The 19,943-nt window shown below is 39.0% G+C and overlaps 1 protein-coding gene across 4 annotated transcripts in view; it reads left to right on the top strand.

The window, feature by feature from the left end:
* The window catches only part of LOC132102982 (SHC-transforming protein 1-like), a 29,507-nt gene that overhangs the window by 2,129 nt on the left and 7,435 nt on the right, over positions 1-19,943 (top strand). For 2 of the 4 annotated variants that reach the window (XM_059507751.1, XM_059507750.1), the window contains exons 1-3: positions 13,951-15,512; positions 17,568-17,638; positions 18,527-18,590. In XM_059507751.1, the coding sequence (XP_059363734.1) occupies positions 14,919-15,512; positions 17,568-17,638; positions 18,527-18,590 (729 nt within the window). In that variant the 5' untranslated portion in view covers positions 13,951-14,918. Of the gene's footprint in view, positions 1-7,020; positions 7,063-13,950; positions 15,513-17,567; positions 17,639-18,526; positions 18,591-19,943 lie in introns of those variants that run through there. The other 2 variants (XM_059507752.1, XM_059507753.1) reach the window with 2 other exon arrangements.

Genomic DNA, 19,943 nt, shown 5'->3' with positions numbered 1-19,943 from the left:
ATTGATCTGTTTGAGGCGTCAGAAAGTCTTCTGAACCTGTCAGAACAGAGTAGACCGTAATATTGTCCCTTTTGAGGCGTCCTCCAAACAGCTTATCTCATTTTGTGGACTTCAGTTGGAAGTATTTCAAGATTTTGCTTTTGTAGTAAATAATTACGTATTGAATGATGTTTGCCCAGTGAATTACATTGATGAAATGCAAGCAGGACGGATTTATGTAAAGGTGGATTTATGAACAATTGATTCTGCTGGTATATTATAACCAAATTCCAATGAGTGTTTGGTTTTTGGTGATTTTATTGATGTTTCCCATTGTCTGGCTTCCTCAAATTTATATCAAGTTTAGAAACACGCCACTTTAGTTTGAGCTACTGTCCCAAACTTCCCATCTAGTCTCTTAGGAGCACTTGACAGGATATCATGTTCCTGTGCTATCACAATGACCCGCTGAGTAGTTTGTATTTTCGATAGCCCAGTTGATGCCTAATTTTGCTGGGCAACAGCGATTTATAGTTTGCCTGGTCAAATTGACTGCTTCAACATATGCAGTCGTTTCCAGATTTAGTCCTTTACCCTGAGCAGGACGTCATATGGGTTTTTCCATGGGTTTCAGATTCGGCTGTGGCATATCTGAAGCAGTATTCACCACTTTATGTGACTGCTGAAGGCAGCCTGCCCTCTGTCTCCTGTCATGAGACTACAGTGTTGTCACCCTGAAGGTTTCTTTAGGAAGATACCTTCGTGCAGTTGTTTGGTGAGAAATTTGGCCAGTGCTAGAACAACTACAGCAGCAATGACGTGGAAGTGGTCAACCCTGGAGTCAACAGGATGTTGGTTAGGTTTGCAACAAAGCGAGTAGTTCAGCTGCATGTAGAGGAGCATGGTCAGATACTGAAGCCACTTGGACTATATACAGTGATGATAATGATGATAATAATAATAATAATAATAATAAAAAAGTTCTGCTCTATATGTGGTGTGTAGTTAAATGTCATGCTTTTATTATGCACAGACATCATGCAGTATGCATTGTCTTTTGTTTCTCTCTCTTCCTCTCTTTCTTACCACTTTTTTGGTTGTCTTGTACTCATAAAAGTATGGAGGGGGGCATTTCCTGTTCAATTCTGACCATGTTCTGTATTTTCTTCAACAGACACATACACACATACACACACACACACACACACACACACACACACACACACACACACACACACACACAGAGCTTAAAATTAGTAATTAAATAATATGATACTGATATATTGTGCATTCCTAGTCTCATGTTTTTTGATGCACTTTATTTAATCAGTTAATCATCATCATAGTTAATGAACAGAATCTTTTTTTCATACATTTTGGAAACTTCATTTGCATCTTGTTTTTTTCATCCAGCATTTTTGATTCCATTTTCTATTTTTTATTTTTATTTTATGCAAATATTCCTACATTTGCATAAAAATGTGTGCCCAGAAACCAGCTACTGGCAAAATATAGAGGCAGCCACATTCTTTGTTTATAACTGATTTATTTGGCTCTTTATGATCCACAAGCAAGTAGTAAAAAAATAAAAAATGGTTCTCTCTAGTCTGTCTGTCTCATCTCATGTCTGGCACCTCAGTCTGTCTGTCTCCTAACAGGACATCTTGTCTCCTCACATTAACATCCTGTCTGTTATTTGACATGTTTTGTCATGGAGGTAGTGATGATTTTTTTTTTTTCTAAAATTTCTCAAACTCTGATATGTCACTCCAGAAAGTGAAGATCAACTGTCTCATCTTACATGGTAGGCCTCTAAATGTCCTGAAATGGCAAATTTGTCATCATTTACACACCCCTATATCATTCCAGCCATGTATTGTGGATGGTGATTTATACTCACAGGTTCTAAAAAAAAAAAAGTTCATAAAATGCTGTGTGATGAATCTTCTAAAACCCCACAGTTGCTTAATGAGACATTATTCATTGATAATCTTCCAGTCTGACAGAGCTCTGAAATATATTCTGAAAGAAAGAAAATAATACTGGCTCAAAATGACATGAGGACAAGTATTTGATAACCATGTTCATTTTTACATCAACTGTCACTTTAAAAGTCAGTCCCAAAGTTTTGTTGTTTGAGGAGTGTTACATGACCTCTGACCTCTTCCACCGACAGGACCTTCTCTGAGATCACAGGCACCCTGCTCCAACCTGGTGAGCTGTTTGTGGTTCCTGTGAACATTTTTTCCCCTTGGATGCTACTGCCTTCTGTCCAAATAGTCTTGCTCGGAGTAAACCCACTCATGGCATACCCACTGCGAGAGAAACACAAGCTGTTTCTCAAATCCTGCACTTGTGTCCCTAATGCCTAGGCATTTGGAAATGTGAGCTTGCAAATGTTTTCCCTAGTTGAGATTTTGACAAAGATCCAGGGTTGATTATGAGTTAAAAAGCTGGAGACTTTGACCTACTTTGAGAAATCAGGCTGTATTTTGTTGCTCGTTCTAGCATGTGGTTGGTTTAAGGTCAGTCCCACATTAGTTCTATTGTAGTGCCACCATATTTGTGCTTGTAGGATTCGACTGGTCTTCAGCTAACCCAAAAGAGCCCATGTTACACCTCTCTTTATCTCCTTGCATTGGCTACCGGTTGCGGCCTGCATCAAGTTCAAGACATAGATGCTTGCATATAGAACAGACACAGGCTTAGCACCCGCCTACTTCCACTCACTATTATGAATCTACATCCTCTCCAGAAGTCTGAGATCCGCTAGTGAGCAACACCTCATGGTTCCATCACAGAGAGGCTCAAAATCACTTTCCAGAACATTCTCATTCACCATTCCTGGCTGGTGGAATGATCTTCCCACCCCTGTCCGGAATGCTGAATTCCTGGCAATGTTCAAGCGACATCTGAAAACTCAACTCTTTCGAAACTACTTGGCTTTATCGTAAAAAAAAAAAAATTATCTTTATTTATTCCTTCTTATTCTAGCTTGTACTTATTTGAACAATGTCTAAAACTTGGCATTACAAGCACTTCCTGTGTCTGTTTGCCTCTTTAAGAAGAATCACTTTGTTTCCCCAGTTGGTTTGGATAAAAGCGTCTGCAAAATTACTAAATGTAATATCACATATTATTCAAATATATGTCAGTACTTATTCTTTTAAGTTTTTCTTGACTGTATAAACACAAGATGTTATATCGGTCGCTCAGGATTTACACGATTCTAATGAAATGTGAAGAGTTGCAAAAAAAACAGTGAGAACGTTTTACATACATGAATATAAGGTCTAGAAATGAACATATTTCTTAAGCAAAGACACATTAAACTGACCAAAAGTGGCATTTATAATATTAGAAAAAATATTGCTATTTCAAATAAATGCTGTTTTCTTTGAAAGTCAAAGAATGTTGAAAACAAAATGTATCACGGTTTCAGACAAAATATTAAGCAGCACAACTCTTTTCAACATTTATAATAATAATAATAAGAAGAAGAAGAAGAAGAAATGTTTCTTGTGCTCCAAATCATTACAATGAATTCTGTAGGACCATGTGACACTGAAGACTACAGTATTGGCTGCTGAAAATTCAGCTTTGCCATTACAGGAATAAGTAGAAAACAGTTACCGGTATTTTAAATTGTTATAAAACTGTTTTTACTGTAGTGCAACCGTAGAGAGCATAAGAGACATTAAATAATCATACTGACCATACATTTATGCACAGTAGTGTATAAAAGAGTTCAACTAATAGATTTTGTGGATTAAATCCAAAAAGTGAGTTATTTTAGTTCTTTCGATTTAAACATCTACAAACCCGATTCCAAAAAAGGTGGGACACTGTACAAATTGTGAATAAAAACAGAATGCAATGATGTGGAAGTTTCAAATTTCAATATTTTATTCAGAATACAACATAGATGACATATCAAATGTTAAAACTGTATCAAAATGTATAATTTTAAGGGAAAAATAGGTTGATTTTAAATTTCATGGCATCAACACATCTCAAAAAAGTTGGGACAAGGCCATGTTTACCGCTGTGTGGCATCCCCTCTTCTTTTTATAACGGTCTGCAAACGTCTGGGGACTGAGGAGACAAGTTGCTCAAGATAAGGAATAGGAATGTTGTCCCATTCTTGTCTAATACAGGCTTCTAGTTGCTAAACTGTCTTAGGAAGATGCAACAAAGAAGACCTCTTCATGATGCGCTAAATGTTTTCATGTTGGAAAATGCAAGGTCTTCCCTGAAAGAGATGATGTCTGGATGGGAGCATATGTTGTTCTAGAACTTGGATATACCTTTCAGCATTGAAGAGAAAGTGGAAACTGATGTTTGAGGAAGCGGCAACACTGTGTGTTTTAGCTGGACAGACTGTGGTAGTACTTGGAAAAGAGAGAAGGAGGAAGAAACCTAAAATAGAAAGCTCACACTTTTGTAGTCTAGAAGTCTGAGTAAACGCTAATCTAATGTCTGCTCAGAAGAACCAACGACAGATTCCCACAATTCATGCCATCATGACTTGAATCTCACAGTGTGGATGTGAGATGATGGATATGCAGTGTTAAGCTTGGTATTCGTGTGAGAATCAGGGCACTATTGCATGATTTCTGTTTATAGTTCTGGTATGTGGTTAGAGCAGTATTTTAGTATCTCCTGTCACGTTTGCTGTCTTTGCAGTGCATTGAACACCTGTGTTTGTGAAAGGTAGACTTTTATACAGTGTACATGCCTGAAAGAATCAAAGGTATCATTAGACCAATATGAAACCACATGTAAAAGTTCTCTGGGGCTTTTTATGTTGTTTTCCTGCTTCACTTGAAAATATGCTGTCACATCTTGGTCAAAGGTTCTGTATGTATGTAAATGGCTGTGTGTCAAATTGACAGAGAGGTGTTACTTGCGTCTTCAGGCCTTCACTTAATCGTTTATCACAGAGATATGTGGTTTCAGGGACATAAATGGGCCGCATGTCTGAAACATTGCACTGCTGTATAGTTCACCTCAGTCCTCCGGTCAGCCCTGTTATTATGGACCTTGCAGAAACAAAAGCAGGCTGTGTTGGGCCTCTGTCCAGTCCCAGAAACAGAAGTGCAAACACGCACACCTTCCACTAATATCAACAGTCCACCTCCAGCTGTTTCAGAAATATATATTATGTACCTGTGGGACTGGCAAGACAAGTTGCTTGTCACTACAGGGCAAAAGAATTTGCTTTATTTTAGTTTGTCCTTTCAAACATTTACCGTATTTTCGAACTATAGGTTGCACCTGAGTATAAGTCGCATCAGTCCGAAAATACGTCATGACGAGGAAAAAAACATATATAAGTCGCACTGGACTATAAGTTGCATTTATTTAGAACCAAGAACGAAGAGAAAACATTACCATCTACAGCCGCGAGAGGGTGCTCTATGTCTTCAGTGTAGACTACAGGAGCACTGAGCAGCATAGAGCGCCCTCTGGCGGCTGTAGACGGTAATGTTTTCTCTTGGTTCATTTCTCTTAGTTCATTTCTCTTGGTTCATGTCAAATTAATTTTGATAAATAAGTCGCACCTGACTATAAGTCGCAGGACCAGCCAAACTATGAAAAAACGTACGAAAATACGGTAGTTTAATTGAGTTTGCACTCTGACAGTTTAGATTTTTCTGTTTTCGGACTGATGTAATTTAATTTGTGCTCTTTGGCGATTTAGGTATAATACGGCAAGTTATTTAAAAATGGTATTGATAATTACACAGATTGCTTCAGTTTATCTTTTCACTGCAGATGAATATGATGGTTTGTGGTTATAGTTCAGAATTTTTCAAATTTAAAAACTTGCCCCATCCACGAGGAAGACAAAACGTAAAAATGAGAAGGTAACTGTCTTCCGCTACTTTTTTACTCATTGATAACAGTTTTTACAGCAAACTTAATAATGTTGCCAAAACAAATTATGTCAAACTGATATTTTCCATTTGCCTTTGCTCAGTTTTTGTTATAGTTTTTGTTCATTATAATAACACTGTGTTAATGTAATTGTCACAAGACACTTGGATAAACTTTACTTAAAAAAGCAAACTGTGATCAGCCATTTATTTTTTGTCAGTCTGAGTAGGTGGTTCTTTTCTAAAATAAGCTGCTACTGTAAATAGCCACTAACAAAAAGTCTTTGTGCTCTGTGTACAGTAAATGCATATATAATACATTGGAAATAAAGTGCCAGTTTAATAATTTTTTTTTTTTGCATACATTTTTTTAAGTTATTGTAGTTAAATGAGCCTGTGTACCTTCCATCCTCTGCCCACATCTTCACAAAAGTGTGAATGTGGGTTCGAAGTGCACCCACAATGCTTTTTGAGATCAGTGCACACTGCAGAGTTAGTGTCTTTTTTTGATAAGCAAAGAACACATTGTTACCAAAGTAGCACAACATTTTTCTGAAGAGTTGCTATTGGTTACTGACCGCAGGAACACTTCTATTCTGGATGACTGTTTGAAGAATGTTACCTGCTCTGATCAACTCTCAGCAGGCTGGAACATGTGCACACTGTCACCCATTCAATCTGCTTGTGTTTTGGAGACATCAGCAAGCTACAGCATATAATGTACCCGTTACCCATCCTGCCTGGTCATTCCTTTCATTCCATGGCTTGTCTGAGCACGACCACAGACATAGATGCAGACATTCTTTAATTTGCCTTTTTCTTTTTTGGGGGTGTATTTTAATCTTGAATGCACAATCAAACTCTCAGTTGTAAGCCAGATGGATTTGTGATGAGGTGCTATGAGGAAAACGAACTAATTAGTAAGTCTTTTGTCATCATAGATGACATAAATCATAGATGAATAAATGTATTCCTGAGGTAAATTTAAAAAAAAAATTTTTTATGGCAATACATTCTCTTTTTTTTTTTTTTTTTTTTTTTAAATCTTTTGGATGATTTCGTCCCTCAGGCTAATCAAAGGCTTACTGTGATTTATGGCTTTGCTGATGTGTCATTTTTATGTGTGAGAACATGCTAATATACGTTTACATGCACTTTCTAGGAGAACTGACACACAAAAGAGTGTTTTCCAATGGAGTATGTGGTAAGCGTTTCCAAACACACCTGCACGTATGTGTCCCGAGGCATAGAGGCTGGTCATACATTACTGAAAAACCTGACCTGACACATTTGGCCAAGTTAGTGTAGAAGCCAGTAGGTTAACTTATAAACCTGCTGTATGATATTACTCAGACAGAGACTCAACCTTCAGGAATTACACCCTTTATAATTGGTATGAATTATTTTTCATCAACGATTTAGGCTAAATTGCGTTAATTTGTTGGGCGTGCCTCGATTAACCAGTCGTGTTACAAGCCTCACAGTGAATATTCTGCTCTTTCACTGTGTATTATGTAGTTTATTATTAAAATAGGCTCTGATTTTGTCCTCCATTCTTATTTTTAATTGATGGGAGTCTGGTCCTTGCAGTTACATGGCAACAAAAGTTTTAGCAGAGTGAGCCGGGTAAGAAGAGAACATCTAGTGCTGTCTATGAATATCTTTTACTGCATTCCACACATGCACGCGCACTGTGGTTTATACACAACATTACGTTTCTTCAGGGAGTTGAAAATGTAGGTCATTAGATTTACCATAATGCCTGGCTCTGCATCTCTCTGTGTTAGTTCACTTCCTGTCCTTCTGTTCTGAGATGCGCTAGTGTGTGGTTCTATAGGTGAAACACCTCCATGTTGTCATTTGTTTAAAATCATTAGCCTCTATGCCTTGGGTTACACTTCCGACATGCACCAGGTGATGGGTTGGGTGTCTGGACCTTTACTTTGCCATGTGTGTGTTCTGCTTTCCTTTCTTACTTCTTATTTTTGAGGTGTGGATTTACCTTTTTATTTCATCTCAATGTGTTGGAGATCTTGGGTCATGGCACCAGAACTGAAAATTAAAGCGGGGAGCCTGGGATTTGTTGTCTTGTCTTACCTGCTGTGAGTTCCTCTGGGGTTCTTGGGTTCATCTTGGCATAGATCTTTTCATTTTTGTTTATATTTGTTCTTGGAAGCAAATTAAGTAAAATTCTTGATATTGCACATTGTGTTTAATGTGATTCTTGTTTTGCTTTTCGATTTAAAATTGGGCAGTTCTCACAGGGCTCAACAATAAGATTTTTTTTTTTCTGAGCCCAAGTTTTATTTTATTTTATTAAATTGAACCAAATTAAAAATAATGGTAAATAATGGCATAAACATATTTTTTAAATAATTTTTAACTGTTTAATTAATGTTATCACACTTTCATCAGGATTGCACAAATTCTGGCCAGTACTGATAAATCATAATTGTTTGTTATGGCTATTAACTGATAAATGGCTGATATTAAAATGATGTAGTATGTTGTCTTAAACTAAAAATAAATCACTAAAATCAGTCATTTTAATTGCTACAAGTGAATCTAGGCATCACAACATTATAGTTATTTTTGTTATAAATCTGCTAACGATTTCTTTTTACAATGTGTTATTAATTTATTTGAGTTCTAAAGACTTATTAAATGCCAACAAAGGTAATCTAAATTTTTTTTTTAACTTTTCCAATATTCCATATTTAGTACTGGGTGATAACCAATCTGGTACCAATATATTCTGCACCCCTAACTTTCACCAATAATTCTTGCATTTTGGCAAAGCCTCATCCATGTTAGGGATATAAATAACCTTATCTTGGTGACATATTTATTTACATCAGCTTGATTTGCAACAATTTCTAATGCTTAAATCATCATCATCACCCAAAAATGTAAGGCGTATTGGCTTGAGAGAGTGAGTAACAGTCCTGTCAATTGGCTCAAAACACTCTCACCATCTTTATTATTGAGCCATGCTGTGTTTGTTTGTCTGTTACCTTCAAATTTAAAAGTATCTTACTGAATCAGTTGTCTTTTTGCATTGATCATGTGTTTGTTTACCCTGTTGTAAATGTTTGTCTGCATTAATGAATTTCTTGTGATTGTCGAGCTGTATTTCTTTGCTATATGTGTGTTTTGCATCTTCTCTCTTTCTCTCTCCCTCCCCCTCCGCCTGTCTGCTCCAAGTGTGTGTGCTCACCAGACATGCCCATGCCCTGGAGCCAAGGACCATGATGCAACCGTGTTTTAGCCAGAATATTGGCTAAAACACTTCACTCCAGACGTTTCTGATGGACATTTCAGCACAGAGATGTGACAGGGAAGAAGCAGCACAAAAAAGAATCCGTGCACCTTTGCAGCATACGCAGTGTCCTTAAAAAGCAAGAGCACAGACAGAGTGCACTCTGGGATTTGTAGTTCAGTTGACTCTTCCTAATAACCCTGAATTCAGGTCACTCGACTGAATGACTCACAAAACCCTCTAGTTATTCTGACACATCAATTAGATGCTTATTGTGTGGTTGGTCTGGATTTGTAAGCGTATAGATAACCTTGAGGATGGCGTCAAATTACCTGCTCTTTGCTTTTGCTCGCCATTGGCTTGTTGATGTGGTTGAGGATGGTTCAGACAAAAATGAAAACTCTGACATCATTTACTCACCCTCATGTCATTCCAAATAAATTCGTTTTTTTTATACAATGAAAGTCAATGGGGTCCACTGTAGTCAGCATGGACTTTCATTGTATGGACAAAAACAGTTTTTCTGAATATCTTATTCTATGTTCCATAGAAGAAAGTACGTCATACATGACAGAATTTTCATTTCAAGGTGATCTGTATCTTTAAAGTGTCAGATTTATGAAAAAAATTGTAATTATGTGGAGGATTATGGAATATCAAGAGGAAGTAGACAGAAATGACTAGCCCCTGCAACTTGGCGGCTCTTGAGCTACCATGGGAGGAGCATTGAGGGCAGATTTCTTGCTCTTCATTCGCTTTTTCTCTCCATCCATTGATGCGTTTACTCTCTATCATCATAATTTTGTGCATTAGAGAGAGAGGTGTTTGGCTGCTTGTGCATGCATGCTCACTCTCATAAATGCATAAATGACTGACACTGTGAAGAGAGAGTGAGAGAGAAAGGGAAGGAGGGGGCAGGAGTGCAGGGGGAATAGCACTAGCATCAGTGAGAGAGAGAGAGAGATAGACCAGACAGGGAGGAGAGGAGAATAGAGAACAGTTGGCTACATCGCTCCTCACACACAGACGGAGGTGGAGAGAGGAGCGGATGAGAGACTGTGGGGGAAGGAGAGGACAAAAGAAGACCGCTGTGCCGTTCATCACGCCATTCCAAAGAAGTGAAGCTGGACAAGACTGATGCTGAACGAGGGAGCCGGCGTGACTTTGTGATTTTACAGAAAACAGAAGAAAAGGATAAAACAAAAGAGCGTGTTTTTGTCTTTCAGGGAGGGGGCTGAGCCAGAAAGCATGTGAGGGAGAAGGAGGAGAATTGCCTGGCACTGTTTAAATATTAATGTGATTATGATGTGAACATGGAGGTCGTTCATTTTTACCTAAAATCTGGCTCTCTCGTTCTCTTTTTAATCCAAGGATTTAGTGGATGAAATAACTTTCTGCAGCAACTATACCGTGAGGACCAAAAAAAAGCTCTTCAAATTGTTTTGTTTACTTTTTTGTATTACATCTTATGAACTCTTCTATTTTTAATTTACATAGTGATTTTTTGGTGTTACTTAAGAGTTATGCAGACAAAAATCAGGATTTTTATGCAAAACTTAGATATCTTTTTTTTTGTATAAACAGGTGCTTTCATAGATATCAGTAGATATTTAATAGATATCAGGACTACTTTTGAGCTTTTGCTAGTTTTGCTGTCTTTAGGCGGAAGTGTGCATGAGTCTGTCTTAAGAGTGTGTGTGTGTGTGTGTGTGTACTCGAGCAATATTTGATTTTCTCATTTGGACCAGTGCGATCACCGCTGTGGTGTTTGTGGCGGCAGCGGTTGAACTTTCCTGTTCTGTGCCAGTGCTCGCTGCAGAACATTGATTCATGCTAGCTCTGAGCTCTCGTGGCTGGATGGGGAGAGTGCCGACAGGTTTTGTGTTGGCAAAACTTGTTGGCCTTTGCTTTGGTTGTGTCACGACTCTGTCTCGCACATTTTTTCCTGAGTCTGTTACCATAGCAACAGTTTCATTGGCATGTTAAGTTCTCACTGCCTGTCTTTTACAACTTCTGCGCTAGCGTCTTGCAGTGTCCCAAGCTATGCTTTTAACTGGACTCCGTGTTCAATGTCGAATTAGGAAAGAGTCGTGCCTTCAGACCTTACAAGAGTTCAAGGTGCTCGCTCTGAATCTTTAGTTCATTCAGCCAATCTCTAAATCAGAGTTGACATATCCAACATTGGACTTATTTTTTCACTGACATCTAAATCATTGATTTATGATGTTTTATATTCAAATGGTGTAGTTAAACTCAGGTTTTTCCATCTGTGCTGGAGCTCAACTGCACTAATTCAACATCTGATTTACCTTTAGGAGATAAGTAAGATTAGCTGTTTCGGCTTACATTAATTATAAATATACAGTCTAGCCTATTAACTACACCTGTGCTTGACAGTAGTCTCTCTATGTGGTTGGTTTACTTGTCTTTGGTTTCACTTCATGATGAACAGGAACCTCTCAGACTTTAGATACAGTGTAGCCACTGTTGGGCTGGCAACTCGTTCACTCACGTGTACTGGTTTCTGAAGCAACCCATCATCATCAAAACAGGGATTTTGCCATATTCCTAACTGACAGGTGCTACACCCAAGCTAGGTTACCAATAGTGTGGTAAACTGTTATGATATTATTTAAATGTTTTTATATATATATATATATATATATATATATATATATATATATATATATATATATATATATATATAGTTGGATTTCTACTTCTCTGTACAAGTTCTCCTAAACACTGTGCTGTTCCTGTGCCATGTTGTGTTGACGTCAATAAAGTTCATGACACGATGAGCAACTCGGTAATACAGCCAAGTTTGGGACACTTCTGTGTAAGTGCACAAGATATAAAATGAGCTAAACCGTTTGGACTATACTGAATACAGTGAGCTCTGCAGCACTAAACTACTGGTGCCCTGTCATCGTGATACGGTTTACGGACTTCATCTCATAACATGTACATAACATCTCATAACGCTTTGTCAACCAGGTCTGAGTGGTTCTCTTTACAGGTCCTCTGTGAGGAATCTCTCCATAAGAATGGCCCAATAGCACCACTAACGTGACACTTTGTAGATGTAAAGGAGTGCACATAAATCCTTCATGTCTCTCGGGTCTTGTCGCAGTCAAAACCGAGATAATCGAGCCGCATCGTTGTCTTTGACTGCCAGTCACATCTGTTGGAACAACTTGGGATGTCTCGCATTAGTTCATTAACATCTGAGGCAAGACACTCTGTCCTTTTGAAGCCCTGAGGCTTCTTTGTAGTCACACACTGGTGCTAAAGAGTGAAAAAAACAATCAGAAAAACCTGAATGGACAAAGGAAACCACAACAATAAAAGCTCAAGGTGTTTTTGTGTTTGCTGATGTAAAATATATATATATTCAGTGAAAACCATTGTACATAGAACAAGAGTGAATTTGGTCGAAGTCAGCTGGACTTGGCTATAAACGGCATTCATAATACCAGTAGAAACTGTTAATGGTCTATATATTCCAATCATTTGTGAAGTTTAGGGTTACCCTGCTCTGTTAGCTCAGAGAGGTTACAAGACTGTTGCCTCTCTATCAGAGGTTTTAAAGTGCTTTCCCCATGGGATTTGCATTGGCGCGGTAAAATTCTGTGTTTGACTTTGCTAAGTGACATTTAGGTGGTAGGTTTTCACTCAGGAAACAAATCTATAAAGATCCGCTCAATCCAAGACTTGTTTGCCTGATTTTAAGATGTCATTTAGGCTAATGAGCTTCTGATTGATTTTCCAGTTAGCGTCTAATGAGCAGATCTCTGGAGGCGGGACTTCAGATTTGGCCAGTCGGGTCTTATTACCGTCACCCTGACAGTGCTGAAACGTGGTTGTTTTAGGAACATCATAGTTCCCTTGCGGCTGGATTGTCACACTTTAACTTCTTCACGGATCACACCAACCAATCAGTGATTCTCTAAATGGTGCTCAAACCCATGTTATCTTCTATACAGTATCTTCTAACTGTTTCAGGGCTTTCTGAGTCATTTGTCAGTTCTAAATCATATTTCTACAAACTGTTGCTTATCAGGGTTAATTATCTGTGTATATAATCAAATAATTTTTTCCTGAGTTTGTTGATTCAGTGAATTAATGCGCTAATTTGATGATCGCAAAGAGGCTCTCAGGTGTTATTTTTTGTATTTTTTTTTAAAGGTAAATAGGAGTAGCAGGACAACCTGGAGAACGGGAAAGAAGACGTGGGAGGGGGTGCGGGGGAACAAGAGATTATCTGGAAGAAGAGAGCGAGTGTGTTGGAGAGGGAGAGGGAGAGAGAGCTAGAGAGGCAGAAGCTGGAGGAGGAGAGGAGGAACACTGTGGGATACACGGTGTGGAGGCTGAGGGAGGGATTTCAGGAGAGGAAGGATAGAGAGGAGGATAGACTTAAAGGGACGAGTGCCGAGGGCGCGAAAGCAGCGCAGCCGGAGGTGATCTGGAAAAGACGAGAAGAAGAGGAGGAAAAAGATAGGGATAGAGCTCGGTTTGGCGATAGAGGTCCCACAATCATCTGGAGGAGGAGGGAAAGGGAGTGACAGGAAAAGATGGGGATGTGTCTGCTCTAAGCGCTTTCAGATGTGTGACAGGACATGAGGTGGCAGATTTAGACGGTACAAATAAACTTGCATGTACTCAGACTTCATGTAATCTAGGTGCTAAATAGTGTACATCAGGTCCCCTTTTTATGTATTGTATGAAATTAAGTGTTGAATTTAAGTCTGGCTTATAGTAAAATGTGTATTGTATCAGATTAACATATGTATTTATATGATGCTTAAAACCAGTTAAAATAATCATTATGTACAGAATCAAAAAGTCGAGTTTCATTTCATTTTTCATTATATATTTATTAATAATGTTGAAGGAAAAATTAAACATTTAGCTGCACTTTAGCTTCTGAACTTCAGATTTAGCTTAATATTGTATGCATAATTTCAGTTTTTACCAAAAATATAGGGTAGTTTCAAATCAAGTGATAATTAACAGACCTTCTATAGGTCAGTGTAACCCTTGTAGTAGATCCCCGGTGTACTTTTTTTAACACCTGGACTAAATTAAGTCTTTAAACCAAACGATGAGGATTATGTTGATCGGTGCCAGTCTAATCATCACTGAATGCAGCAGTTTGAATCATTATTAAATGATCCACATTCACTGGATCAGTACTTTTAGCATATTCCATCCATCTCTTCCCGCTCTCTTCCTCTCTCACTATATTGATCCGTCTGTCTGACGGAAGCCTCCACTCTGAAAGTCTCAGCTGCAGCTAATAGGCTTTTTATGGGAGTCTGTCAGACAAGAGCTAGTAGAGTGGAGCCCAGCACATGCAAAGAGAAATAAACATGCACATAAACACACTCGCATGCATATAAAACACAATAGTACTCTTTCACACATCTACCGAGACTGATTGTGTCTGGAGCACTTATGTCTGACTATATCAGTAACTTCATGACAATCATTCTATATTTAGTAATTCATAGTGTCCTGAGAAGCTCTATGCAGACTTAAGATCTGATGCAAAACCTACAAGCTGTGTATGACAACAGCAGAAAACTTTATTACATTTTTTTCATCTGTCTATTCGTCTCTTTTCACATCCTGTTTTTGATACTTTCCGGACCTCTCTGGTGTGATGATGAAGGAATCGGTAGATGCAGAGAAAAAGAGGACTATAAAAGACAAGCGAAGACAAGCTATCGATCGTCGATAGAGCGACGTGGAGAGACATTTAAGGACGTTTACTGGACAACTAAGACGGCTGAGACATCATGGAGCTCGTCCCCAAAACCAAATACACGCCCTTCAGGAGCGACTCCTTCAGCTCAACAGACGAGACTGCATCCAATCCCTCTCTCCCTTCTTCTGCTCCTCTCACCCCTCTCACCCCCCCTGGGATCCCTCCTTCTCTCTCCTCCTCCTCCCTCACTCCCATCCTCCCCTCTTCGTCTCCACGGCAGGCTGAAAACAGCCCCACCACCCTCTGCTCCTTTTTCCCCAGGATGGGAGCCCTGCGGCTGGGTGTGTCTTCCACTCTGCTCCCAGGCCTGAAGGCCTCCAGCAGGCCGGCAAGTGTGCCAGGTGGTCAGAGAGGTTTGGGAGAGTCTCTGGAAGACACTCGGACCTCTGCTGCCAGCTCTTCTCCTCCTTTTCCTCTCCTTTCTCTAACAGCCCCATCTCCTCCTCCTCGTCCCCCACAGGATATGAACCGGCTGGGTGGGGCCTCGCGGAGGGCCCGTGTGGAAGGGGGCCAGCTTGGCGGAGATGAGTGGACGCGGCACGGATCCTTTGTCAACAAGCCCACCCGAGGCTGGCTGCACTCGGACAGTGTGGTCAGCGCAGCTGGGGTCTCCTACACTGTCAGGGTAAGATGCATGTATGTGTCTGTCCATCCAGTTTTCTGTCCTCTTACCACCCCTGGTTTCTTTTCATAGAGACTTGGATCACCGAGCCATCTAGAACTCAGTAACAATAACAAACAACCAATAATGCCCTAGAACTTAGTTCCCATAGTTAAACACATCTGATTCAGGTCATCAGCCTATTCGTAGAGACTCTAAGACTGATGAAAATTGTTACCCATTGTTATCTGACATTGCCCCCCACATATTGCCTTTTACTTACATTACTCCACTAATATAGTCCACTAAATGAGTGCATGAATACGAGCGAGTGAATTCGTACACTGTGTGCACTGGAAGTTATGCAGATGCTGTTTTCTGGCCAGATATGCATATGTTATGTGTTCTCTAACGTCTAGATGCTGAGCGTACACCAGTTGTATACCCTTGCATTGTGGGACTGAATCAGTGCTCCTGGTAATTTCCACTGGGGTCTCAGACACCACTACAAATTAGGGCTGTCAAAATTGACGTTCGAATATTCCCTCTAAAAAATACACGAATATTCGAACAATTCGAACATCTGGTTGCGCATGTTGTCAATGACGCGCATCACGTCAATAACAGGCAAAAATAATAAAAAAAGAGACATAACTACTTGTATAGATAGTCTATTTTAAGTTTAAACATATATGACAACGTATTACCTACACAAAAACAAGGAAATCAACTAATGGCCAAGACTGCAGACCTCACGCTCTCTCACCCTCACGTTCTCTGCGCATAATGGTTTAAATGAACAAACAAATTTTTGTGCAAGCAATTTAAGGTCGCGACTGTTGTCCCAAATATAGCAGGCTTCATTCAGTGATTGAAACAAATATTATTAATATTAATTGAAGTTTTACAGCATATAGAACTGACATTGAATGCTCCGAGCAAGCTGTGCTGTGGTAAACATGGAACTTTTCCTTGACATGAAACGATAAATAATCAAACCTCGGATGCATTGCTTGACAGAACTCCCCGAAGCGTGCCCCATCCGCGATACTGATCGGTCTCATGTCCTTACAAATGAACGAAATTATTTTTTCCGTTATGGCCTCTTGTCACGTTGCAGACAAAGTGCTTGCGGCGAGCGATGCAAAGTAACGTTAAGTGTCAAGACGTGACTGTTTAGCTGGAGTTCCACACATTATGCCATGCTCATTTGGGTGCACATTTTTGAGACGTGACCTCATGTTGCTAGTGGTCGAATGGTATGCTAACTGTATCTTAAATAGCTTGCATACAACTTTATCTCGCGGGTCAACAATTTTACCTCATTTTCTCTGCTGTGGTCGAGTTGGGCTCTGCACTTGCTGGCATCTTCCATGAAGATGCGTCAACTTTCAGCAGTGATGCTGTGCCAGACAGTGCGACTCCTGTGAGGCTGTGACCTGACCCTGAACCCTCAGGCGCGCTAGCACGCCCACTCGCAAAGCAGACAACCACGCCTCTACTACAACTTTTTTTTATTCGAATATTAATTTTCACCTTCGAAATTCGTTTTTTTTTTAACTATTCGAATACATATTCGAATTTAGAATATTCGTTGACAGCCCTACTACAAATGTCTGTCCACTCAAGAAGTGCACTATATAAGGGTATAGAGGGTGATTTCAGACACAGCCCTTAACAATATTACAACAGTATTTAAATTTTTATACTACTATTAGTATTAAAAATAATTTATTAAAACAGGTGTACATGAAAAGTGGGCTGAAATTTATTCATTTTTAATGGTCAATTAAAGACCCACCCATATACTATTTATGTTGGGAGCAGAACATTAATTAAAACATTAATTTGAAGACAATAAGCATTACTTGGTCATTTCTGCATGCAGTTTTCTGCGTATTATAATGATTTTGATGATGATGATGATGGTTATCATTATTATGCTATTATTATGTCTTGATGTCCAAGCAGCAATAGGATTATTATTATTATTTTATTATTACTATTATTTTTTTTATTTGGATGAATAGCATGCGAAGTGCTGTGACTGACGGTTTGTCGTCTTTGTCTTTGCTGCAGTATATGGGCTGCGTGGAGGTGATGCAGTCAATGAGAGCGCTGGACTTCAACACCAGAACTCAGGTTACCAGGTAATACACACGCACACACACATTCACTCTCGCTTGCATTTCCTCTCATATTCGATCAAATTTCCAGTGTATGTATATCCACAGTGTCCCACAGGAGTGATTTAATCGTTCATTCTCTCCACATCCTAATGCACATGTGCGCGAACATGCACTCTCTCACACAGGTCCGGTTAAAAGCTCCTCTGATGAAAAATTCATGTTGATCTCTCAAAGAGTGTGACAGAAAGAGAACGCTAAAGAGAAATGCTAAAATAATGAACATACACAACCATCTGCTCATTCTCACAGCCACCCAGTGTCTTGCATTATCACACTTTTGTGAATAAGTACTGCAGAACACTTGCCATATTAAACCAAATTATTTGCAAAATGTAACGCAGTCAACACTGAAATGCAATGCTTTTGCATGTAAGAAAGAGAAGGGTTATAATGGCATCAGCCCTGTTGTGTAACCATAAAGAATTGTAATAGAATCCTCTAGAACCCTCATGGTTCTCTGTGTTTGTGTTTGTTAATGGCTGCTACACACAATAATTTCTCAATATGAACAGAAGCAGCTGCTTGATAAAATGTTTTCATGCATAATCCACAGTTTTGCTGCAAGGGGAAATGCATCTGAGGAAAAATATTAGTAGGGTGTGCGTATGTTATTATAGTCTGGAAAAATGTAAAAATTTATTTTTTTTAATCGTTTTTTTTTTGTGTGTGTGAGATGGCAGGACAAGTAATGACTGTAGCGTGTGTCTAATGTAAAAGGTCCTCAGTCATATGTATTTTGGGAATGCATGAAAAGGAGTGTGATAGAAACTCATCTAACAATCTGATTATACTCTCCTCACAATCTGCACCCAGCATTATGTATTTATAACCGTTTGTTTTGTATTTCAGGGAGGCAATATCAATGGTGTGTGAGGCAGTACCAGGTGCCAAAGGAGCTCAGAGAAGGAGAAAGGTATTCAATGCTTTACCTTATCTAACTTTCTCAGACACAGACTTTCAAGCTCGCAATATATTTGCCCTATATATATAGTCTGTCCTGATCCTGTTATGATCAACAGAGACCTGTTTCAAGGCACATGCATGAATAGTGTGTTAAGCGGAGCTTGTGTTGTGCTTTCACACTGATAGTATTGCTACAGAGGCTCTACAGTGAAAATAAAATCAATTCTGGTTTATCATATTGAGTTTTTCCATTAATAACAGATTTTAATATTGAATTGGTATTGGTCGTATGCCACTTAAAGTCTGGTCAAAGGGGATCACATTAAAGGAGCTATGTGGAGGTTTTTACTTAAAAAAACTTTAAGATAGAGTTTTCATTTGTAGAGGTATGAGCCAACCATGATGTAAAAAAAAGAATGACACCTCGACTGTCCAACACGGTTGCCTCTGTCAGCCTGTAGCCTCAATTGTGTGTGGAGGAGTCTGGCTCGAATTGGCGCGAAAATTCACAAAATGTGACGTCATGCGCGTTCTCGTCTACTTGGGCTTACAACCGTACGGCACGCCAGCCATAATAGTAAGCATCGGCAATTGTGTTTTCAAATGGACTCTGCGGATGGAAAGAAGCGACCAGCCTCCAGCACAATTCAGACACTCACGGACACTCCTCGTAAGTAAAAAAAAAAAAAAAAAGAGCGTGCGCACTGAGAACGAGCATGAGACTGGCTGCAGTTCCTCTAACGGCCACTGGTGTCAGTAACGGTTAGAAATTTCAGAACCTACGCAATGCTCCCTTAAAATAGTCATTTACATAAAACTAAAATCCAACCACAAAGAATTCATTCTATTCAATATATTCTTTATATTACATTCATTAATGCCTAAAATTAACACATCAAAAATAGGCTTAGCACAGATAATTCAATTTTTTTGTGTGAAAGTAGTCTCTTATGCTCAACAAAGCTGGATTTGTTTGACTGGAAATACAGTAAAAACATTAATAGTGTGGTGTGAAATATAAAAATGTTTACAAACATTTTCTATTTGAATATATTATAAAGTGTAATCAGTTTTCAGTATCACGTGATCCTTCGAAAATCAATCTGATTTGCTGCTTAATGAACATAATATTCTTATCAGTATCAAAAACAGCTGTGCAAATGGCTTAATATTTTTGTAAAAAACCTGTCAAACCTTTTGTAAAATTCAAAATGTCTTTTAGGGTGTTTTCACATATAGCTCTTATAGTGAACTAAACCCAGTTCACCTCAAGTGAACCAGAAAGGGAACTAGCTGAAAGTGTGTTAAAGGGGTCATATAATACTTTTTTAAAGATCATTATCTTGAGTATTTGGTGTAACAG

This window comes from Carassius carassius, chromosome 24 (genome assembly GCF_963082965.1).
Source record: "Carassius carassius chromosome 24, fCarCar2.1, whole genome shotgun sequence".
Taxonomy (NCBI): Eukaryota; Metazoa; Chordata; class Actinopteri; order Cypriniformes; family Cyprinidae; genus Carassius; species Carassius carassius.
Note: the sequence above shows the minus strand (reverse complement) of the source record. Positions and strands in the feature narration are given on the sequence as shown.